Source organism: Bombina bombina, chromosome 5, assembly GCF_027579735.1.
Source record: "Bombina bombina isolate aBomBom1 chromosome 5, aBomBom1.pri, whole genome shotgun sequence".
In the NCBI taxonomy this organism is placed as follows: Eukaryota; Metazoa; Chordata; class Amphibia; order Anura; family Bombinatoridae; genus Bombina; species Bombina bombina.
This window is the reverse complement of record NC_069503.1, coordinates 300,642,632-300,668,781: the sequence shown is the minus strand read 5'-3', so window position 1 is coordinate 300,668,781 and position 26,150 is coordinate 300,642,632. Positions and strand designations below refer to the sequence as shown.

Below are 26,150 nucleotides of genomic sequence, written 5' to 3'. Positions count from 1 at the left end.
ACAATGAGATAATTCCTTATGAAAGTTATTAATACATTTAGGTGCCATAAAACTGACTCTGAGGTTGCACATCACACATCTGATATCAGATGCTCTATGTTGAAAAACTTGGGTTAAAGGTAATGATGTGCAAGAAAGAATCCTGATAGTAATCAGGACAAGGAGTGGTAAAATACTCACTACCCAATCCCTCCTAAGGTGAAACTATATATTCCTATGGAGGGCAGTGCCAAGTGCCAACATTTGTACAAAGTAATAGGGAAAGAGGAAATAAACACTTTTTGGTACACTCAAATACTATCAGGGTAGTTGTATGTATACCCTGATAGTATTTTAGTGTACCAAATAGTGTTTCTTTCCTCTTTCCCTATTAATTAAATGTAATGATGTCTGATTGGTTCCTGGATACAATCAATTTCACAGAATGTTACTGTTATTGCTGCTGTTACATTAATATGTATCTCAATCACTGTTTTTTTCTTTTTTTCTTGCTTATCTAAACAAGCAGAAGGTGTGCAAGAAAATGTGGTTACAAGGTGTCTTTCATCATTATGGCAAGTTGAAGTAAAAAGGTTGCTAAAACATTCATACATTCAATTAAGGTTTTTGCTTTCCTGACCTATAATTTTATATTTTGTAACAGAATATATGGGATTGTAGATTCATATACAACACTATTAACTTATTCTGTGAAGATAATCACAAGACAAGAGCGCCCCCTAATGTGATAAGGTTATGACAATGTTGGATAAGAAAATGCAAGTGAATACTCACAAGTAAAGCAGCACCCAATTGAGTAAGGCAGACTGGGATTTTGCAGTGTCGAAGCTCACTGGCCCAACGTGAATACCGGTATCCTGGGTGTTCTCAATGGGGGAAATAATCTCAGACTCTCAAATAAAGACGTAGATATACAAATTTAATAAAATACATATAAAAACAGAGGTCAAAATAATGACCCTGGTATTTAAAAACAGAAAGCAATGCATTTCTCAGATCTCTGTCATGTTAACTAAATGAGAGTACTGGCTTATATACAACAAGTAACCAATCACTGATCATCTAAAAAACACACCTCCTCTCAGGTGTGTGTAAACACAATTCATCTGATTAGCACTACTTTGTTACAATGGAGTTATGTACTCCTAACTATATTTCATATTATGGATAACAGTTATTAATAGGCACATATCATTTCCACATTGTGTAGCAATAATAAATACCCTGATGTAAATATCATGTTACCGTTAGTGTCTCCTATTTTATTGTGATGAAAAATAACCCCTGATCTCTTACTGTTGTGTACCGGATTATGAAAAATATGCCCAGGCGCCAACAATGAGGAGGCTAAGGTTATATATATGAGTAAACTCTGTCGTGTGCTACAAATATGTGGTAAAAGTGTTAAAACAATTTATTATAGATAAAACATATAGGAGACGATAAAATGCAATGTTTCATAAAAACACAATATTACATGTGCATGGATCCACGCTAATAAAATATATATGATTAAAATCTTGAGAGCATAAACACATAGGAGAAGTAATCTCGTTAGAGATAATATAACATGTGAATGTGGGTGATACAGATACAATTCAATGACAATAAAAAATACAATTCAATGACAATAAAAAATAATTCAATGACAATAAAAATATTTCAATTGGCAATGTTGAATAAAAGTGTAAAAATATAAAAATATAAAAGTATAAAAATGTGACGGTGATCCAATGTCCAAAAAAAAAGGAGTGTGACAGTGTTCCAGTGTGAAATGTTCCAAAAATGAAAAGAATCAGTGTAAATCCTGTGTTGAAAATGCAAAGGAAGAAAAAATATATGACAAAATAAGTGAAAAATATGTCAATCTTTAGTTCACTGAGGAACTGAGAGAAAATAAAAATAAAATATGTGAAAAAAAGGTGGAAATGGATGTAAAGTGGAATCCCTGTGTACAGTGTTGTCCTTGTCTCTTATTATGTGATGTCCTTATGGAGCCAGGGGGTCCCTGCCCCAGTGGATAATATAAAAATGATGCTGAGTGCGATGGTTTCAGCAGATTTATCAAAATAAAAATAAAAATAAGATGGTGAAGAAAAAGTGTTGTAAAAAAATGTGTTTTAAAATTCAAAAATAGAAACCTGTGGGATAGAAATAATACACAATGTGTAAAACAATTTCAAATATGTACTCCTATTGAAAAAATGCTTACCAGGTCTACGCGTTTCGGCCTTTTCCTAGGCCTTTATCAAGACTTTATCTTTATACTTTTATATTTTTATATTTTTACACTTTTATTCAACATTGCCAATTGAAATATTTTTATTGTCATTGAATTATTTTTTATTGTCATTGAATTGTATTTTTTATTGTCATTGAATTGTATCTGTATCACCCACATTCACATGTTATATTATCTCTAACGAGATTACTTCTCCTATGTGTTTATGCTCTCAAGATTTTAATCATATATATTTTATTAGCGTGGATCCATGCACATGTAATATTGTGTTTTTATGAAACATTGCATTTTATCGTCTCCTATATGTTTTATCTATAATAAATTGTTTTAACACTTTTACCACATATTTGTAGCACACGACAGAGTTTACTCATATATATAACCTTAGCCTCCTCATTGTTGGCGCCTGGGCATATTTTTCATAGTTCTATTGTTATAGGTGGGAGCTAGGTACCACCGCCTCAGGCTCAAAAGGTTTCAGTTGGCGCTGGGATATACCACCACATCCCTATGTTGTGTACCGGATCCCAATCTCCAATTAGTGCTATTATAATTCAGGGTAAAGTGTGTCTCATCTGTGAAATATATAGATGCCATTATCATATTTGCAAAATATGTGCTATAACTAATCATCATGTTTGTAATATATAGTTGCCATCATCATATTTGCAAAAAAGTGAAAGAACTAATCTTCGTATAAATCATTATATTATTATATAGATGTTAATTACTTACAAATGCAACCCCAACCTCAGTGTGGCATTATTCTTCTGACTTATATTAGTCACTCGATACTCTTTAAATAAATACAAAATCTCTTATAGTTGGGATGAATTAGCTTCCGCATATGTCATATGGCGCGTCATTTGACTCATTATACATGCATTTCCCTAATCCTGGCCAATCGGGTATGTCCTAAAGAAGAGGCCAAAAACTGATTTGTCGGAAGAATGAACACAAATCTTTTGTATGGAGAACCTATGTATGCATCATCAAGGCTAATCTATATATTATATCGGGTGCTTCTTTAGTCCAATCATGATAAGTAGTGTGTCATACGCAATCTTCAATTATAATAAAAGTTTCCCTCTTATGTTTGATGGCCGTAAATTATACGGGATTATTTTTAGCGTCCAATCAGACACTGTCAATATCAAGTGTCAGCGTTGGTTGGACTATAATTATTTATGCGATTATTCAAATGCAAACTCCCTATCTCTATAAACTGGTATGAAAATACATGACCCAGGGGACTATTACAAACTTCATCTCATAATTATTTGACATAATGAATTAACATCAGTCTGTGGTTTATTAATGGAAGTATCCAGCTATTAGGCTGGTATTATATTCTATATCTGAGCGATTGCTTCCATTACCTCTCACTCAAAAGCGACTATTTATAAGGAAGCTATGCCTATTATGAATAGGATCATATATCTTAATATAAATAAATGGCTAAAAGATGATATCGTTAGTAATATATTTAATACCACAGTTGCTATATGTACAGATTTAAGGGTCCTATTTTAGCACAGGGATAAAAAACTGTGGATAGACTAGATGATAAACTATGTAAGTGTAATGAGATGGTATATATATGTGTTCGGTCTTACTTTCCCATATAATATGGTACTTATGTGGCTAATTATGATAAACTAAAATTAAATATATCAGTGCTATATATAACATCTATCTTGTTAGTGCTATATAGATGTAAGTGTAAATATGGTACTTATGTGGCTAATTCTAATAACATCCTAATATCTCCTAAAAGTGTATACAATGGAAACTATGTGAATATGATCTATAGAGAAAAAAATATAATTATCTCTAGATAAATAGGGTATAGTAATAATGTAGATAATAATGATAGTAATAATATTAATAAATATTTGTGCTAACTCTGATGAGTAGGAGAAAAAGTAAGTAATAATGGATACATATCCCTAATGGTGTAAAAATATAAATGATAAATCTAATGAATGAGAGATAAAAAAACCCAATGAGGGTTATAAGTCTAATTGTGTGGTGGTCAGTGATATAAACGAATAATTAATTAGTGATGCATATGTGTCAACCGGATACATGAGAGGTACATAACAATGTGTACATCAAAACAGGTAATTAAACAAAAGGATATCTAAAAAGCAGCCATATCTATATTTTCATTTAACCCTCCTGGGAACAGGGTGTTAAATCTATAGATTCAATAGGTTTCCCTATGGCATAATCTATGGCATAATCTGGTATATAATTTATTGGAGCCCTGTTTTAAAGGTATCTTCTCCAGAGGGGTGATACAAAATTGATACTTTAAACCTTGATGACAATTGACATGGTGTCTGGAGACACTATGTTTGAGGCTGCCCCTAGTCACATTCCTATAATGTTCCCCCCCATTTTTTTCTTACTTTCCTAATTGTTCTTCCTAAGTATTGAACCCCACAGGAAAAAGTTAGTAAATATATTACATAATTTGAGCTACAATCTAGCCTATCTTTTAATTGGTATGAATAACCAGAGGTATTGGATGTGACTCTATGGTTGGAGTTATAATTTGTAATGAATGACATCATATTCTTCTTATGGGTATTAATATTCAGAGGGCTTATTGAGAGGGGATTGAGAATTGTCTCCCTCTCCAATTCTCTTGCTCTCAAATAACTTTATTCTATAAGTTCTTGTGGATAGCCCTTTTCTATAAATCTGTTTTTAAGAATAATAGACTGTTCGTCATAAGTTTTTAATAAAGAACAGTTGCGTTTGATACGCCTAAACTGGCTATAAGGAATGTTCCTTTTCCAACTTTCCATGTGGTTACTTTGATAGTCTAGAAAGTTGTTACTATCCACTGACTTAAAGAAGGTCTTAGATTGAACCAAATTTGTTACATCCCATGTCAAAACTATATCTAGATAGTCTATTTTGTCTGGGTGTATATTGTGGGTAAAGGAGAGACCAAAGATGTTTTCATTAAGTTTAGGCACAAAGTATATGGCTGAATTGATGGACCCATTCCATATGATGATCAAGTCATCAATGTACCTTCCATAGAAGACCAGGTTCTCCCTCCAGCTTTGGTTATAGATATAGATATCCTCAAATCTTCCCATCACCAAATTCGCAAAGCTGGGTATGAACCTGGTCCCCATGGCGGTACCTTTCGTTTGAAGATAATAATGATCAAGATATTTAAAATAATTGTGTTTGTCTGAGGAAACAGACAGAGATCTGAGAAACGAGTTGCTTTCTGTTTTTAAATACCAGGGTCATTATTTTGACCTCTGTTTTTATATGTATTTTATTAAATTTGGATATCTACGTCTTTATTTGAGAGTCTGAGCTTATTTCCCCCATTGAGAACATCTTAGATACCGGTATTCACGTTGGGCCAGTGAGCTTGGACACTGCAAGTTCCCAGTCTGCCTTACTCAGCACAATTGGGTGCTGCTTTACTTGTGAGTATTCACTTGTATTTTCTTATCCAACATTGTCATAACCTTATCACACTAGGGGGCGCTCTTGTCTTGTGATTATCTTCACAGAATAAGTCTACAACACTATTAATATGAGAATACAATAAATTAGTTGCCAAAGGGTCAAGTGCATTTTCACATTATGAACCAGTGACAGTCATGAGAACTATAACAAATAATTTAGCAGCCATAATGTTATTTACAGATGATCACATAATACACAAAACAATTTAGCGTAAAGTATGCATAAACATGGCAGCTGTAATATGTACAATTTTGACTGAAGCTCATTTGCGTAATGTTATTTAAAATTATTTACTCAAATTCTGCTTCGAAGATTTGTTTGCATTACAGTTTTGCCAAAATCAATCACACTTTTAGTGTTCAAACCCTGCATTCGTTGTTTATATTTATATTTATTAGTTTTACAATAGGAGACAAAAACACAAAACATATATATTAAACAAACCCCTTTCAGTTCTGCTAGTATTAAAATGAAATGGTTTTTTTCGACACCTCAATCACCTGGTAACAGAAATAACAAATACAGAAATGTTAGCCTGGGAATTACCAAACTCTTAAGTATCTGGCAATAACATTAGTGTTTGTAACAATGTTTTCTCATTTCAGAGATACTTTTAGATTTTGTTGGCTTTACCACAGTGCTCATTACATGCATTATGCATATTTTCAGGCGTGAATTTTCTCAATTCAACAGCTTACAGTGGATTTTCAATGTTTTAACAAACCTTCCTTCAAGTCATCCAAGCAGGTTTCGTGCATTTCCTCAGTGTTTTCCGCAGAAATGCCACTTGAGTCTTCTCCAACACATGTCCTGCTTTCAAATATGTTGTTGTTATTGTTAACTTGACTTCCATTTTGCTTCAAGAGCCTAAACACTTCTGCTTCAAGTTCCCTTATCTGGAAAAAAATAGGAAAAAGATCCATAAATTTATAGAGAATCCTAAGAATATTTCAAGAGGAGCTGTAAAAACGTTGTGCCAAGTGGCACTTACGCGAGACTGCAGACTCTGAACTTCAGCGAGATGAATTTTCTCCATGTCTTCAATTTTTTTCTTTTCAGCTTCCTGGCGTTTCATGAAGTCAAGCTCCCTAACAAAGGTAAATAAATATGTTGTAGTTTCAGACACAATAAGGTCAATATTTTAAAGACTATTAAGTTAGAGTTAACAGGTTGCTTTGACAATATTATTTTAATAAGTATTGTTTATACATGCATAACATATAACCAATTAGGCATTGTGGTACTGAATATCTGCATATAAAATAAATAATTTAACAATATTTACAATTTGCATGGCTTTGGAAATCAGTAGCAGTCCAAGGACAAACCACTTAATACCCCAGTTTGACCTTACTGCTGAATATTCCCATCTTTGTACAGGCACTGAGACTAATTAAACTTTTCTTGACGTCACCAACTAACCAACAATTCAACCTTTAAATTAGTGTTTAGGAAGTTCTGGGGCCTTCCTTCAAGCCACTGCATACTGCTGTTGCCATATAGTTGGCATCTTCCTTGACAAAAAGATAATCAGAGCTCCATATTTTATCTTGAAATTTGCCCTTTTTTGAAAAAAATATACTCTACCTCTACAGGTCAGTTAAAGAAGAGCTAAGTGTCTGTGTCCATATGTGTTTTTTGTGGGTGTATGTATGAGTGTTGCTGTGGGGGTCTGTGTGAGTGTGTGAGAGTGTTTCCATGGTTGTCTGAGTGTGTGTAGATGTATTAGTGTATGTGTTTCTTTGGTTGTCTGTGTGAGTGTGTAGCTTTGTATATTTTTGTGTATGAATCAGTGTTTGCATTATTGCATATAGTGTATGTGTTTCTGTGGTTGTCTGTGAGAGTGTGTGGCTATGTGTATTTCGGTGTATGTTTCTGTGTTTGTGTATAGTGTATGTGTTTCTGTGGTTGTCTGTGTGAGTCTGTAGCTGTGTGTATCTCTGTGTTTATGTGTAGTGTACGTGGTTCTATGACTGTCTGTGTGAGTGTGTGGCTGTGTGTATTTCTGTGTATATGTATAGTGTGCGTGTTTATGTGGTTGCCTGTGTGAGTGTGTGGCTGTGTGTATTTCTGTGTTTGTGTATATTGTATGTGGTTCTGTGGTTGTCTGTGGGATTGTGTGGCTGTGTGTATTTCTGTGTTTGTATATATTGTATGTGGTTCTGTGGTTGTCTGTGTAAATGTGTGGTTGTGTGTATTTCTGTGTATGTTTCTGTGTTTGTGTATAGTGTGTGTGTGTCTCTGTGGTTGTCTGTGTGAGTGTGTGGCTGTGTGTAATTTTTTGTGTATAGTGTATGTGGTTCTGTGGCTGTCTGTGTTAGTGTATGGCTGCGTGTATTTTTGTGAATTTTTCTGTGTTTGTGTATAGTGTGTGTGTTTCTGTGGTTGTCTGTGTGAGTGTGTGGCTGTGTGTATTTCTGTGTATGTTTCTGTGTTTGTGTATAGTGTATGTGTTTCTGTGGTTGTCTGTGTAAGTCTGTAGCTGTGTGTGTTTATGTGTATGTTACTGTGCTTGTGTAAAGTGTATGTGTTTCTGTGGTTGTCTGTGTGAGTGTATGTTTTTGTGTTTGTGTATATGCGTTACTACCGTTACAACATTTTCAAGTTTGACAACAAAAAATTGCACAGGTCAAAAGGGGGGGGGGGGGGGGGGGCATAATTTCTAATGGCATAATCCTGATAGGGTAGATTCTACATCAGATAAAAAGCACAAAATGTATTTTTAAATATAATTAGGTTTATAATGTAATATGCATTTTTAAATGGAACATAATTCTCACATTTCTACTGTTAAAGTTAACAATAACCAACAATATGTTGTTTATAATGATGTAGATGCCTTTATCTTTCCTATATTCTGAATCTTCTATTATTTATGCAGCAAAATTGAACATTGCACAAGAGGTTTCTTGCTCCAGGCCCAACCAATTGTGCAAGAGCAGGGCATGTCAATCACCTGAACGAGCGAGTATCGGGTGAATGATCTTGCTACCTCTGAGGCGGCAGAGCGGCAAAAGAAGCAGTTTCTGCTTCTGCAATATGTTGCTGCTCTGTGTAGCCTAAAAAGCTGCAAATTTAGCTTCAGAAATTCACCCCTAAGTATATTCACTTACTTTTGTTGGAAGTCTTTGATTAACTTCTTTGCCTTGTTGTATTTTTTCTCCAGAGCCTGATACTGACTTTGTGTCTCTTTCAGATGCTCATTCACAGTATGGCACAGGGTCTGAGCTTCGATCCAATAGCTTTCCAACTTCATCATCCTATCTTTGTTCTCTTCAATGTTTTGCTGAAGCTGTGTCTTCTCACGCTCCCACCTCACTTTCTCATTCTCTGCTGTCAGCAGCTGATTCGAGAGCAGAAAGCAATTATTAGGTGCCATAAGTTTATATTACATTTTAAAATCAAAAGTCAAATAATTATAATTTGCATGTTTATTTCTGCATTATGTTATGTATCATATTTTATTGTAAGTATGTGGTTTTAAAATGCCTGCTATATATTGGTTATCCCAAATGACTTCCACCAGCAGCTCATACAATATTAATATTACCCAATGAGTGATAGTTAACAGACTGTACGTTGATAATGTAACTTTAAAGATGGAATAGAAGTTGATACACATTACAAGATCCACCAAAGTAAATGGAGATGTAAGAGCACAATGAGAGAGGAGGTGGGAGAAAAAAGATCAGACCAGTGTTTAAGGGACAACAGGAGAATAATTGCAGAGAAGGGCAGATATAAGGGCAATATTTTTACTCTTGAGGCTAAGAGAAGTCAGTGTGGAGATAAAGCGAGATAAAGCATATAAGGAATGGTGAATAAGATGAGTTTGATAGAGATTCATGATGGACTGCAGTAGCTGAGAGACCAGCAAATATTAAGTAATCAAGGCTGGATATAAGTGAGTGGATTAGAATATTAGTTTATTAGTGGGACAACAAATAATGTGCTTAACTCCCACAATTGGGGTCAAGTGCTGTTAAAGATGTTTTAGTGTATTATCTGTTTATTAATCACCTAGTAGAGTTTATTTTTTACATAACATGAACAATTCACATGGTGTAAGAGATTTAGCACTTGTCTGGGCAAGTTTCTAACTTTTTTTAACACCTTTTTATTTATCAGGTAACAGTCTTTAAAAACTACACAAATGTAATGGAAACAACGTTCAAAAGTTCTCACTTAACATAAATGCCTCTTGGAAACATAATAGAACTCAATCTGCTTTTCATAAGACAACTGGAATGACATTATACAACCTTCAAATTAGTTTCTGACTCAAAGTTTAGTAAGAAAAGGGGGCAGAGACTCATTTTGGATTTTCCATAAACCCAGGAAATAAAGTGTTTAGGTCTTTCATAGATAACTTGGCTTACTTTTAATATCTGTAATTAGGTAAAAAACAGGGTTAGTTTGTATTGTATTGTTTTCAATGCACCATAAGTGTTCCCTTGACCACCTTTAAAAAAAGACATTTTCATGAACTACTTTATTATTGTTAAAGGGGCATTAAACCCAAAGTTTTTATTTCATGATTCAGAAAGAACATACAATTTTCCATTTTTTTAATGATAATTTCTTCATTTTCTTGTTATCCTTTATTGAAAAGCAAGAATGTAAGTTCAGGAGTGTGCCCGTGTCTCCAGCACTATATGACAACAGTTTTCAACAATGTTATACATTAGCAAGAGAACTAGATGGCAGCACTGTTCCTGTCATGTAGTGTTTCAGGCATGTGCACGCTACCTACCTAGGTATCTCTTCAACAAGAATAACATGAGAATGAAGCAAATTTGATAATAGAAGTAAATTGGAAACTTTTTTTTAAATTGTATTCTCTATCTGAATAATGAAAGAAAAATGTTGGGTTTTATGGCCCTTTAACATAAGTGAAGTGTGTGCAAGCAAAAAATATTAGCTTTTTTAATTGGAGAGTAAAATAATTAAAATCAATTGTAAGGTGGGTTCTCTCATATTATATATACATAGCTATATGTACAACACTACTAATGGCAAGCACAGTATATTAAGCCTGTACTATATTATACCAAGCTAATATTAAATGATTATATTTATCTAGGTATTGTCTAAAAACATATTCATTGAATGCAGACTTTTCATTGAAGATGATGCTGCACTGTAAATAGAGAAAACTAATATAACATTATAAAAATATATATAAATAAATATCAGGATTTGTTGAATTTGATCAGAATTGTGAGTAAATAACCAAAACATAGTATTATAGCCATGAAAGCTGCTTGATGTATTGTATACTGTATTGGGCATACAACTGCGCCATCTAATGTAAAAAGATAGTATTGTCCTCTACAAAGTCACGTAATTTCACACTAGTTGCTATGGAGATCTTAGAACCTTGTTACTACCTCTGGGTATTTAGCTGAGCATTGCAGTGAGAGGTTGTATTTTTTTAACAATAACAATCTATCATTTAGTAAGTATTTAAAATGCACGTGTACGTTATCTTTGTTAGGTTTTTATTTGTTTATGTTTTTTCATGTTACACCTAGAATATATTTAAATATAAACATAAAGATTATCATTTCAGAAACAGTAAAACAGGAGCAGTATCTGCCTTCATGTGTCCTTAATCATGCAGCTAATTATTGCATATGCAGGGCAATAATCATTCTATTAGTCACAGATTACATAAATGCTTTTACATATTGTTTTCATCAATCAGCAGTCTGTGTGTGCAATATCTGCACAATGTCCATTCATCATTATGGCCACTGTTTGGCTAGCCTCATTCAATGTGTTCTGTCATTATGTGCCTGCCTCTGTTATAGAGTCATTAAAGTAATCTTAGTATATATCATTGCAAAATATCTGCTTAAAAGATATACATTAAAGGGACACAAAACCCAATTTTTTTCTTTCATAATTCAGATAGAGCATGCAATTTTAAGCAACTTTCTAATTTACTCCTATTATCAATTTTTCTTTGTTCTCTTGCTATCTTTATTTAAAAAGCAGGAATGTGATGCATAGGAGCCAGCCCATTTTTTGTTGAGAACTTGGGTTATGCTTGCTTATTGGTGAGTAAATGTAAGCCTCCAATAAGCAAGCGCTATCCATGGTGCTGAACCTAAAATGGGCTGGCTGCTAAGCTTTACATTCCTGCTTTTAAAATAAAGATAGCAAGAGAACGAAGAGAAATTGATAATAGGAGTAAATTAGAAAGTTGCTTAAAATGTCATGCTCTATCCGAATCATGAAATAAAAAAATTTGGGTTCAGTGTCCCTTTAAAAAAGAAATCTACTAACACTTTAATTTTGTTAACAATTTTTCAAGTTCTGAGCCTAGGGACATACCCATTGAACAGCTTTTGAGGCTAATTAATCTGTTGGCACTTTATAAGTAAAGTATAATAATAATAATAATTAGGAACAGAAATAAGTGAATTACTGCACTGATTAAACAGTCACTGTGCAGAATGTTGCAGGGTTCTGCAGGATACACTCTAGCCAGCCTGTGTAAAAAAGTTTAACATTCACTTCTATTATGACATTTGCTTTGTTTTCATGAAGAGATATCTAGATAGGCAGCGTGCACACGTCTGGAGCACTACATTACAGGAAATAGTGCTGCTATCTAGTGATCTCGCTAATGTAATGTAACATTTTTGCAAAACTGCTGCCATATTGTGCTGCAGACACGTGCACGCTTCTAAACTTACATTCTTGATTTTCAACAAATGATAAGAAGAAAAGGAAGATAATGTGGGCATAAAAGTACATTGGAATGTTTTTTTAAATTGTATGTTCTATCTGAATCATGAGAACAAAATGTGGGTTTTATGTCCCTTTAAAAGGCAAAAAAAGATAAGTATAATTAATAACTGCCTTTCAGCAGACCCTGAGCCTAGCTCCTGATATGGCAGTAAGCTGTGTGCATGAGTGTTTGTGCCGCCGATTGGCACAGCTCAGGCCTAGCTCCTGATATGGCAGTAAGCTGTGTGCATGAGTGTTTGTGCTGCCGATTGGCACAGCTCAGTCCTAGCTCCTGATATGGCAGTAAGCTGTGTGCATGAGTGTTTGTGCCGCCGATTGGCACAGCTCAGTCCTAGCTCCTGATATGGCAGTAAGCTGTGTGCATGAGTGTTTGTGCCGCCGATTGGCACAGCTCAGTCCTAGCTCCTGATATGGCAGTAAGCTGTGTGCATGAGTGTTTGTGCCGCCGATTGGCACAGCTCAGGCCTAGCTCCTGATATGGCAGTAAGCTGTGTGCATGAGTGTTTGTGCCGCCGATTGGCACAGCTCAGTCCTAGCTCCTGATATGGCAGTAAGCTGTGTGCATGAGTGTTTGTGCCGCCGATTGGCACAGCTCAGGCCTAGCTCCTGATATGGCAGTAAGCTGTGTGCATGAGTGTTTGTGCCGCCGATTGGCACAGCTCAGTCCTAGCTCCTGATATGGCAGTAAGCTGTGTGCATGAGTGTTTGTGCCGCCGATTGGCACAGCTCAGTCCTAGCTCCTGATATGGCAGTAAGCTGTGTGCATGAGTGTTTGTGCCGCCGATTGGCACAGCTCAGTCCTAGCTCCTGATATGGCAGTAAGCTGTGTGCATGAGTGTTTGTGCCGCCGATTGGCACAGCTCAGTCCTAGCTCCTGATATGGCAGTAAGCTGTGTGCATGAGTGTTTGTGCCGCCGATTGGCACAGCTCAGTCCGAGCTCCTGATATGGCAGTAAGCTGTGTGCATGAGTGTTTGTGCCGCCGATTGGCACAGCTCAGTCCTAGCTCCTGATATGGCAGTAAGCTGTGTGCATGAGTGTTTGTGCCGCCGATTGGCACAGCTCAGTCCTAGCTCCTGATATGGCAGTAAGCTGTGTGCATGAGTGTTTGTGCCGCCGATTGGCACAGCTCAGTCCTAGCTCCTGATATGGCAGTAAGCTGTGTGCATGAGTGTTTGTGCCGCCGATTGGCACAGCTCAGACCTAGCTCCTGATATGGCAGTAAGCTGTGTGCATGAGTGTTTGTGCCGCCGATTGGCACAGCTCAGGCCTAGCTCCTGATATGGCAGTAAGCTGTGTGCATGAGTGTTTGTGCCGCCGATTGGCACAGCTCAGTCCTAGCTCCCGATATGGCAGTAAGCTGTGTGCATGAGTGTTTGTGCCGCCGATTGGCACAGCTCAGGCCTAGCTCCCGATATGGCAGTAAGCTGTGTGCATGAGTGTTTGTGCCGCCGATTGGCACAGCTCAGGCCTAGCTCCCGATATGGCAGTAAGCTGTGTGCATGAGTGTTTGTGCCGCCGATTGGCACAGCTCAGGCCTAGCTCCCGATATGGCAGTAAGCTGTTTGCATGAGTGTTTGTGCCGCCGATTGGCACAGCTCAGTCCTAGCTCCCGATATGGCAGTAAGCTGTGTGCATGAGTGTTTGTGCTGCCGATTGGCACAGCTCAGTCCTAGCTCCCGATATGGCAGTAAGCTGTGTGCATGAGTGTTTGTGCCACCGATTGGCACAGCTCAGTCCTAGCTCCCGATATGGCAGTAAGCTGTGTGCATGAGTGTTTGTGCCGCCGATTGGCACAGCTCAGTCCTAGCTCCTGATATGGCAGTAAGCTGTATGCATGAGTGTTTGTGCCGCCGATTGGCACAGCTCAGGCCTAGCTCCTGATATGGCAGTAAGCTGTGTGCATGAGTGTTTGTGCCGCCGATTGGCACAGCTCAGGCCTAGCTCCTGATATGGCAGTAAGCTGTGTGCATGAGTGTTTGTGCCACCGATTGGCACAGCTCAGTCCTAGCTCCTGATATGGCAGTAAGCTGTGTGCATGAGTGTTTGTGCCGCCGATTGGCACAGCTCAGTCCTAGCTCCTGATATGGCAGTAAGCTGTGTGCATGAGTGTTTGTGCCGCCGATTGGCACAGCTCAGGCCTAGCTCCTGATATGGCAGTAAGCTGTGTGCATGAGTGTTTGTGCCGCCGATTGGCACAGCTCAGGCCTAGCTCCTGATATGGCAGTAAGCTGTGTGCATGAGTGTTTGTGCCGCCGATTGGCACAGCTCAGTCCTAGCTCCTGATATGGCAGTAAGCTGTGTGCATGAGTGTTTGTGCCGCCGTTTGGCACAGCTCAGGCCTAGCTCCTGATATGGCAGTAAGCTGTGTGCATGAGTGTTTGTGCCGCCGATTGGCACAGCTCAGGCCTAGCTCCTGATATGGCAATAAGCTGTGTGCATGAGTGTTTGTGCCACCGATTGGCACAGCTCAGTCCTAGCTCCTGATATGGCAGTAAGCTGCGTGCATGAGTGTTTGTGCCGCCGATTGGCACAGCTCAGTCCTAGCTCCTGATATGGCAGTAAGCTGCGTGCATGAGTGTTTGTGCCGCCGATTGGCACAGCTCAGTCCTAGCTCCTGATATGGCAGTAAGCTGTGTGCATGAGTGTTTGTGCTGCCGATTGGCACAGCTCAGGCCTAGCTCCTGATATGGCAGTAAGCTGTGTGCATGAGTGTTTGTGCTGCCGATTGACACAGCTCAGGCCTAGCTCCTGATATGGCAGTAAGCTGTGTGCATGAGTGTTTGTGCCGCCGATTGGCACACCTCAGTCCTAGCTCCTGATATGGCAGTAAGCTGTGTGCATGAGTGTTTGTGCCGCCGATTGGCACAGCTCAGTCCTAGCTCCTGATATGGCAGTAAGCTGTGTGCATGAGTTTTTGTGCCGATTGACACAGCTCAGTCCTAACTCCTGATATGGCAGTAAGCTGTGTGCATGAGTGTTTGTGCCGCCGATTGGCACAGCTCAGTCCTAGCTCCTGATATGGCAGTAAGCTGTGTGCATGAGTGTTTGTGCCGCCGATTGGCACAGCTCAGTCCTAGCTCCTGATATGGCAGTAAGCTGTGTGCATGAGTGTTTGTGCCGCCGATTGGCACAGCTCAGTCCGAGCTCCTGATATGGCAGTAAGCTGTGTGCATGAGTGTTTGTGCCGCCGATTGGCACAGCTCAGGCCTAGCTCCTGATATGGCAGTAAGCTGTGTGCATGAGTGTTTGTGCCGCCGATTGGCACAGCTCAGTCCTAGCTCCTGATATGGCAGTAAGCTGTGTGCATGAGTGTTTTTTTGCCACCGATTGGCACAGCTCAGTCCTAGCTCCTGATATGGCAGTAAGCTGTGTGCATGAGTGTTTGTGCCGCCGATTGGCACAGCTCAGTCCTAGCTCCTGATATGGCAGTAAGCTGTGTGCATGAGTGTTTGTGCCGCCGATTGGCACAGCTCAGGCCTAGCTCCTGATATGGCAGTAAGCTGTGTACATGAGTGTTTGTGCCGCCGATTGGCACAGCTCAGGCCTAGCTCCTGATATGGCAGTAAGCTGTGTGCATGAGTGTTTGTGCCGCCGATTGGCACAGCTCAGTCCTAGCTCCTGATATGGCAGTAAGCTGTGTGCATGAGTGTTTGTGCCCCCGTTTGGCACAGCTCAGGCCTAGCTCCTGATATGGCAGTAAGCTGTGTGCATGAGTGTTTGTGCCGCCGATTGGCACAGCTCAGGCCTAGCTCCTGATATGGCAATAAGCTGTGTGCATGAGTGTTTGTGCCACCGATTGGCACAGCTCAGTCCTAGCTCCTGATATGGCAGTAAGCTGTGTGCATGAGTGTTTGTGCCGCCGATTGGCACAGCTCAGTCCTAGCTCCTGATATGGCAGTAAGCTGTGTGCATGAGTGTTTGTGCCGCCGATTGGCACAGCTCAGTCCTAGCTCCTGATATGGCAGTAAGCTGTGTGCATGAGTGTTTGTGCTGCCGATTGGCACAGCTCAGGCCTAGCTCCTGATATGGCAGTAAGCTGTGTGCATGAGTGTTTGTGCTGCCGATTGACACAGCTCAGGCCTAGCTCCTGATATGGCAGTAAGCTGTGTGCATGAGTGTTTGTGCCGCCGATTGGCACACCTCAGTCCTAGCTCCTGATATGGCAGTAAGCTGTGTGCATGAGTGTTTGTGCCGCCGATTGGCACAGCTCAGTCCTAGCTCCTGATATGGCAGTAAGCTGTGTGCATGAGTGTTTGTGCCGATTGACACAGCTCAGGCCTAGCTCTATGACATCTTGTGTGATATCCCTTTGGGGTTATATGTAAAATGTTTATGTCTTGTAAACTAAAAACAAAGTACATTTAGTGCTTGTAAAATCCACAGAAATGATTTCTCAGCATCTCTTTAAAGGACCATGTAGTGAAAACATGTTTGTGGAATGTATGAATTTTACTTTACTGATAATAGATATTGTATGGAGAATAATATGACATTAATAGTATATGCGCTGCCTCCCCCTATGGCAGCAAATCATAGAGCTTATGCACACCACACTGAGAAGGGAATACAATCAATAACAGTGCTGAATACATATACACGCTGCTGCTGCAAAGCCTTACAGAGTGCTCTCAGTTCAGAACATTTTGTTTAATGATATGTTCGCTATATCTCTTTATTACCTGATTGAGCTCTTAATACTCTTTGTTAGATTTAGATTTGTAAACACGTGCAGCAAAATGCTAATTAACATGCTTAGGTGAAAAATCAACTGAATAATCAAGGAAGCACAATTTAAATTGAGATTTTTTTTTTTTTTTATAAGTGGCTGTTATTATGCTACATCAGAATTGATAGTGTGGTCAAGAAAGGAACAACAAGCATATAATAAACAGGGATACTCAAATCAAACAGTGGTTCGGGATTTTGGTTTATCCTTCAAAGAAAAGGGACAACACAAGTGGAGCTGCTTCTTTATTTTCCTACAGGGATAATCTTAAAGGACCAGTAAACACAGCAGATTTGCATAATCAACAAATGAAAGATAACAAGACAATACAATAGCATTTACTCTGAATTTCAAATGAGTAGTAGATTCTTTTCTAACACATTTTAAATTTATGTATATTTCCACTCCCCCTGTACCATGTGATAGCAATCAGCCAATCACAAATGCATATACGTATAGTCTGAGTTCTTGCACATGCTCAGTAGGAGCTGGTGACTCAACAAAAGTGTAAATATAAAAGACTGTGCACATTTTTTTTAATGGAAGTAAATTGGAAAGTTGTTTAAAATTACATGCTCTATCTGAATCATGAAAATTTAATAAAGCCTGAGTGTCCCTTTAAAGGGACATAAAATCCAACGTTTTTCATGATTCAGATAGAGAATACAATTTTAAAAAAGCTTTACAATTTATTTCTATCATCTAATTTGCTTCATTTTCTTAGTATCCTTTGTTGAAGAAACAGCAATGCACATTGGTGAGTCAATTACAGAAGGCATATATGTGCAACCACCAACCAGAAGCTTCTGAGCCTACCTAGGTATGCTTTTTAACCAAGGATTTCAAAAGAATTAAACAAATGAGATAATAGAAGTAAATTGGAAAGTTGTTTAAAATGATATGCTCTATCTGAATCATGAAAGGAAAAAATGTGGGCTTCATGTCCCTTTAATATTATCCCCATAGGAAAAAAGAAACAGCTCCACTTGTGTTGTCCCCTTTCTGTAAAGGATAAACCAAAATCCAGTACCACTGTTTGATAATAGGAACTTCATTTGAGCATCCCTACTTTAAAGAATAGAATGTCTATATGCTGGTAATACAAATAAGATATGTGTTTTTATAAAAAAAATACAGGACTACAGGATTTTGCAAACTGACAGACAAATTGCTCTTTTTCATTTACCGGTCGTATACATTACAGAACCTCTAGTTGCCAATCGGATAATGAGCTGCTTTTAAATGGATCATACAATGATCGCAAGAAAACTTTCATGCAAAGGCTTAATATAATAAAAGTATTATTCTCATTTAATTGTTCTCAAAGTATTTTTCTCTGTAGGATGCCTAGACGTGGATGTCGGAGCTGACTGTCTAGCACTGCTGAAAAATAAAAACATTGCTGTAATCGTCACAGGCGACAAACACCCCTGTGTGTGTTGTACTCATATTTATTAGCAACATTTCTCTTGCAAAGTCATTTAACGTAAGAAATATGAACTGCTAAAGGCATCAGCTCTATTCATGTTGGCAAATGAAACGATTTGTCTTACCTTCGTCTTTAACTTCTGAATCTCAGCTTCGGTGACCGCATGCTTAATCTGTAACTGAGGCAAAAAGGAAAACACAAAATGAACAACAGACGTTTTGAACTGCTATGATATTTTCAGAAGGCTGCACAGACAGCCAGCATACAGTATTTTACAGCAGAAGGCCGCGCAAAATGCTGCAGTGCAGTAGGCTGTAAATTTCACTGTCTAGCTGAAAAAAAATGTGTCAGAGCTCAATTAAAGATGAGAGCATTCCTTAAAATAACAGTATAGCGAGTATAAATGTCAGCATATGCAGTGAAATTCATCCTTACAAAATAACAGTATAGCGAGTATAAATGTCAGCATATGCAGTGAAATTCATCCTTACAAAATAACAGTATAGCGAGTATAAATGTCAGCATATGCAGTGAAATTCATCCTTACAAAATAACAGTATAGCGAGTATAAATGTCAGCATATGCAGTGAAATTCATCCTTACAAAATAACAGTATAGCGAGTATAAATGTCAGCATATGCAGTGAAATTCATCCTTACAAAATAACATGCAGGCAATATCAAAACAAACGTGATTTAATCTTTCAGTCCAAGTGACGCTGGTTTGTTATATAACACACAGCAAATATTCAACAGATTATTTTCTGGTACCCAGCAGTAGAGAAAATGTATGCACAATTCTAATTAGATAATATCTATCTGTCTATCTATTATCTATCTATATATCTATCTATCATCTATTTATCTATCATTCTGTCTATGTATCTACTTATCATTCAATCTATCTATCATCTATCTATCTATCATTCTATCTATCTACTATCTATCATATTAACATATATGCATTATATATATGTTTATCTATCTATCGTCTATCTATTCTATTATCATATATATATTATCTATCTATCTCTCTATCTATATATCTATCAGTCTGTCTATCTAATTGTCCGTGTGTATGTATCTAAAATCTAAGTAAAAAAAAAAAAAGTACAAAAGTACAAGCGATAGAACATTAGAGAATAAATTTTATTAAGATCAATGAAAATATAAAAAAATAAAAAGGGACATTAGACATTTCAACTACTACTAATTATTATTTGTTGAAAATAGACTAAAAACCGGTAGCTGATGGTGCACTATGCATTGTTAATTACAGGGATTTGCTTTATATATAAGAACCCGTGTAAAAGTAATAAAAAATAAATAAAAAAATGTCTTTCATGATTCAGATACAGGAACCAATTTTACACAATTTTCTATTTTGCTTCTATCATCTCATTTGCTTTGTGCTCTTGGCAGCCTTTGCTGAAAAGCACACCTAGGTAATCTCAGGAGTAGTAATGCACTACTGGGAGCTAGCTTCTGATTGGTAGCTGCACTCTTGTGTCTAGCTCACCTGATGTGCTCAGCTAGCTCCCAGTAGTGCGTTCCTGCACCTTCAACAAAGAATATCAAGAAAATGAAGCAAATTTGATAATATATGTAAATTAAGAAGCTGCTTAAAACTGCATGCTCTATATGAATCATGAAAGAAAAATGTTTGGGTTCATGTCCCTTTAAGGTACTTTTTATAATGTTTTTTTATTATTTAGTTATCTTTTTAGAGTAAATAGCATAAAAAACTGGTACAATATAACTATTTGTGGTATTTTTGTTTTCTATAAAAAAGGTGTAAGTTGCAAAATTACCAACTTAAAGACAAAGGTACATTTGTCAACAATCATATCTTTTAGTGCCAGTTAAATAACCAGTCTAAATCATTGCCCTATGAGAGAAAGAGAAGGAGAAAAAAAGAGAGAAAAAAAGAGAGAAAGAGAGAGAGATATGTACTTTGTTGCACCCCGGGCATTTGAACCGTAGGTCTGGAGTCAGTCTCTCTCATTAAGCTATCACAATGTTTTTTTGAAACATATTTTCATCTGCTAATAAACAATGATTATTTATATGTTTGATGTACTTCTTACCAGCTCATAGATGTGGAACCTGTTGCAAGGTGGGTGTTTCTTTTATCATCATATTTGCTTTGTTCTCTTGGTAATCTTAGTTGAAAGCTAAACCTAGGTTGGCTCATATGCTAATTTCCAAACCCTTGAAGGCCACCTCAAATCTGAATGCATTTTACATTTTTTCACAGCTAGAGGGCACTTGTTCATGTGTTTTTATATTGATAACATTGTGCACACGCACGTGAAGTTATTTAAGAATCAGCACTAATTGCATGAAATGCAAGTCTGTTACAATGTCTGAGATAAGGAGGCAGTCCTTCAGAAGGATATTAAGAAACTTGAATCTGTGCAAAGGAGGGCTACCAAAATGGTACATGGTCTAAAAAATAAAACTTACCAGGATAGGCTCAATGACCTAAATATGTATAGCTTAGAGGAGAGAAGGGAAAGAGGTGATATGATAGCAACTTTCAAGTACATTAAAGGGTTTAGTAAAACTGAGGTTGTGGGTATTTTACATAAAATGGAAAATTCAAGAACAAGGGGTCATGAGCTCAAGCTAAAGGGTAGTAGATTCAGGAGTAATTTGAGGAAGCACTTCTTTACAGAAAGAGTGATTGATTTATGGAATAAACTTCCTCAAGAGGTAGTAGCAACAAACACTGTGGGGGACTTTAAAAATGCATGAGACAAGCATAGGGCTATCCTACGAACTAGATAAGTTTATACTGTTAGGTAAGGTCGGGCAGACTTGCTGGGCCTATGGCTCTTATCTGCCGTCAATATCTATGTTTCTATGTCTGTAAAAGCTTAGATACAAGGTAATTAAAGAGGTAAAAAGTATATTTCAATAACAGTGTTGGTTATGCAAAACTGGGGAATGGTAAATAAAGTGATTATCTATCTCTTTAAACAGTAACATTTTTGGTGTTTGCCATCCCTTTAAGGGGCTTCACAGTACTCACAAGATTTTATAGCAAGACAGGGGGCTTCATATTTTGCATCAAATCTTTACTGAAATCCAAACAGCAGCTAAGAAAACTGAACAGAAAATTTGCATAAAGTTGCAACAGTAAAACACCAATCAGCACACAAATAGTGTATAATAGTCCCTACACATCATATTAACTTCCTCTTTTTTTTGCTGCGTCCAGACAGCAGATTACGTATATTTTTTTTCAGCATCCCTGTATTTGATTTCATTACATTCACATTTTCCTATGGTTTATTAGATTGATCGGTTTTTTTATCTCTATACTTCTTATTTATTTATTTTTCTGACCGTTAAGGTACTTCTTCTATTTATATTAGTCCTATATATTAATTATTTTAGTTGTCATACTCAGGTATTTGCTTAGGTTTGATTGGTTTTAAACATTGGTGGCAGTGGCGTCCTACCTGCAGTGATCGGGCGGCCTCGACTTTTACCGCTCCGATCATTTTCTCTCTGCGACTCTACGGTCTCAGAAAGGAGCGCCCCTTCCACCTCCTTACCTCACATGCCTACTCCAGAGTCTGGCTGAGGCCTAGGGGGATGCTCCTCCGACCGGCAAATAGAGCTAGTCAGCGGAGCGAGTCGCTTCTCGGCAAGACCCTGGAGGACAACAAGGCTATTCTTTTATGTAATAATTTTAGGAATATGCATGTGAATAAACTGTTAATACCAATATAATAATCCAGTGGGCTAATAGGTAGTTGTCACTTATGTTATAGAGTATATATTTTTTATTACACTAAACGGAATGTAATAAAGTTATTCTTTCCCTTATTTGTCACAATCACTAAGGCTGTTTATTCTTTTAGATATTATAGCTGCTGATAGTTTAATGGGTAGTACTGCACTTTAGGAAGGTTTGATTCCCACTCTTTGAAAATACATTTTAATATCCATTTATTTGCTTTAACTTAGCTATCAATGAAAAATAGCCTAGTGGTTTAGCAATCAGTTTAATACCTGAAGCTTCCCAGTTTGAATCCTATCACTGCTGGAGATATGTATTTCCTTTTGGTTTAATATTTTAATTCCTGCCTTTTAGTTCAGTGTACGTAAGGTGTATGCTTCTGTAGGTACATATAGATATAAGTTTATTTAAACAAAAGTGTAGCTGAAATAATGACTTGTGTATAGTTACTACTTGGGAGCCTTGTCAGGGAATGTATTTTAGGCTACCCCCAAATAGTTGTGCATAGGCATATACAGTATATAATCATATTTTCCGAAAAGAAAATATCCCTAGAGCAGGATGAAAAAGAGAAATGCCTCTGAACACAAAACTTTGAGTTTAGGAAATAGTGAGAATCACCTGTCTTATTTTTTAATTTGCTCAACACTGGTCATGTATTTGCTATAATAGTTCAATCCTAAAATGAATTCATTACTGGTCTATCGGCACTGTGCCGGGGTGATAGTCATATGTTCATTTTCTCCTAGCTTTAACTCATGGTATGCAAATTGTGCTACCAAACTAATAGATTAACTTCTGCTCATGTCTAATTTAAGTTGGCGGTATGCGAATTGTGCTACCAAACAAATAGATTTAACTGAGCTTATTAATGTGCATACAGCGATTACAGTGAATATAATCCGCACTTCTTGGTTAATGCTAGATCACTGCCAGCAGGTCAGAGATATTCGAGAACATTAAACTGTGGGTACTAAAAGTATAGTAGATAATGTTCATAACAAACTTAAATTTATTATAACAAACTCAGTTTTATTTTATTTTTACAGCAAAACCCAATTCATTAACTGAGTTCAGCACTGAGACAACAGTTAAGCACATCATTTGTGGGTCAGATTACTGGCATTTAGCCAGGGCAACTTATTATGTTTTTTGATTAAAAATCTGGAACTCATCAATGTGCTTTTTCAGCTTATAAATATGTTGAGTACTCGTGCAAAGAGGTTTATCTGTCTTTAAGAAAAATATAAGCAGTTTATAACCAAAGACAACAAGAAGAAAACGATGGCACTACTAGTGTTGCCCTCTAAATGTAATTATTAAAAAAACACAGAAGAGTAACACTAGGCTTCGATATGGGGTAGGGCCCTCCAGCACACACTAGTAAACTTCAAAGGTTTGATATGGGTTACTAAGAATAGTAAACTGTATTGTGTCATGCTGATAGGATTATGGATCAGGGGGGCAAAATTGTGCCAGAGGTAGCTAACAATTGTAACCACTAGGTTATTATTATAAAGCTAAGCGAGAGAGTGCATTGTTTAACAATGAATTCAATGCATCACTGTATGAGGGGGAGCACTGGGGTAGATTAGTGCACAAGTAACATATATTCCTATGTGTTTATAGGAGGGTGTCTAGAGTATAACACTGTCATAATATAGACTGCCAAGAACCAGAGAGAGTATGTGTATACTAAATTTGTATTTTTTCAACAACTAGGTCCACTGTTGAAATATATTTTTAAAGATATACCATCATCATTTAAATAAGATGAATGTAGCTAGCCAGTGATATCATGAATGAATATTCGTTTTATTATAATACCAACTTTGGCCTTTATCATTCAACAACGTAAAACTGGTTGTTGCGTGTAACCATATCATTAGATGTCATATTTAGTTATACAAGGTTCCTAAGGGCGATAAGTGGTTAATATTTTAAACCATATAGTGCGCCACTGTATAAAGGGGAGCTCAATAGTAAAATAGTACACAAGTAACAAGGGTTTCTGTATGTTTCTAGATGAGTGTCCCAAGTATAGGCTACAGTATCCTGAGATAGCTGGATAATTAAGACCGATAGTAAGACAGAGTATCATTCTATAGCTCTCCCAGAGGTACGGTCATTTTCTAACACAAGTATATTACCTGTGGACACTATAAAGACATAGGCTACCAGGAGCCTGGGAAAATAATTGTATAATAAATTGTTTTGCAACAACTATATAAACTGTTATAATATGATATTATGGCAGTTAAAATTCAATAACGTATAACTAGTTGTTGCGTGTGGCCATATCATTAGATATCAGATTTTATTATACATGATTCCTTAAGGAAATAAGTAGTTGTTATTTTGATGTAGAGAAAATAGCTAGGGGTAGAAAATACTTCTATTGACTATTCTCCAGTTATCAGATTGGCTGCAGTTAAGTTGTACAGCTACTACATGGTGTACAATTGGCTGCATGTAACACACTCTCCCACTATCACAACGGATTAATGGTAATGCTATAAATTAAAATTCTACTATATAGTCATACTGCAGTCAGTGTCAATTATAAAAGTTTCCGTCTGATAATAAAATGTCTGAGCCAGTGCGACTCGATACTTTGTCAAAGGGCCCCTCCCACTGAGACAGTTAAATCCCGGCTGTAATGAAAGCGGATAAACACATGTATGGTTACAAAACCATGTATCTACAATGTTACAGAGATCTAAATTACTGGCTCCCGTTAGTGCTGATTGCCATGATAATATTAGTTAGCGGGTTTTACAAGCACGTCTCACACACCAAGGTTGCGCTTGTTAGCATTTCATACAAACAAATCTCTCTCACGCTTATCCGGTAAGTATTTTAAATTAACGGCTACAATTTTCCCACTTCCCCAGAGTCAACCCCATATTAAGTTAACTTGAATTAAGTTTAACATTATAATTATAAATAAATGCTCCACCGGGGAAGCCAACTGAGGTAAATGTAAAGAACTTAATTTATTTTTGTTTGAGAAGCTACGGTTAACAACTTCTGCGGTTAAAAATGGAGACAACACGTCTCCAAACGCCCTGACATGTTTCGCCTTTTGGCTTTTATAAGCAGTTTATATACTGTGTTTTTGACACCCCTAGACATCCCTTGTCACGGTAACTATATATTTTAGGAATTCAAGTCTTTTAATCAGTACCAGTTGTGTAGCATTTTTAAAAGTTTCTTGTGGGGCAGCAAACAGTGTATCTGTCCATATCTTGCTGTCTTTTTACTTTGCAACAATAAAAGTTACATTTTAACATTGATTCTCACTATTTCCTAAACTCAAAGTTTTGTGTTCAGAGGCATTTCTCTTTTTCATCCTGCTCTAGGGATGTTTTCTTTTCGTAACATATAGATATAAATTATGTGCGTGCATACTATTTGTAGTTCACATATTCTGAAGTTCTTTTTCTTGCTTCTTTTAAATCATTATAGATATCAAGCTATGCAGTCCCAGGAAGACTCTCACTCTGCCCCTAGCATCTCTCAAACTTTAGAGACGTCCCTTACGTTGTCCAAAGACCTATTGGATTATATTAATTCTGCTATTGCAGCTGCCTTAAAGCATAATAAGCCCGTTCTCTGTGAGTCTGATTCAAATGTTTTTACTTCCCACTCTAGAGGAATGTCATCTGATTTTTCAGAGTCAGAATCTGAACCTCCCAGATGCAAGAGACCCTGGAAAGCTCAGTCTTGCTCAGCCCT

General features: G+C 37.2%; 1 protein-coding gene across 3 annotated transcripts in view; it reads right to left on the bottom strand.

Annotated features, from left to right (window-relative positions):
* PPP1R9A (protein phosphatase 1 regulatory subunit 9A) overlaps positions 1-26,150 on the bottom strand; it is a 558,902-nt gene that overhangs the window by 111,927 nt on the left and 420,825 nt on the right. For all 3 annotated transcript variants that reach the window (XM_053714066.1, XM_053714065.1, XM_053714067.1), the window contains exons 8-11: positions 18,787-18,840; positions 8,860-9,089; positions 6,738-6,834; positions 6,471-6,642 (exon numbers count right to left, since the gene is read on the bottom strand). In XM_053714066.1, coding sequence (XP_053570041.1) covers positions 6,471-6,642; positions 6,738-6,834; positions 8,860-9,089; positions 18,787-18,840 — 553 coding nt within the window. The remainder of the gene's footprint in view (positions 1-6,470; positions 6,643-6,737; positions 6,835-8,859; positions 9,090-18,786; positions 18,841-26,150) is intronic.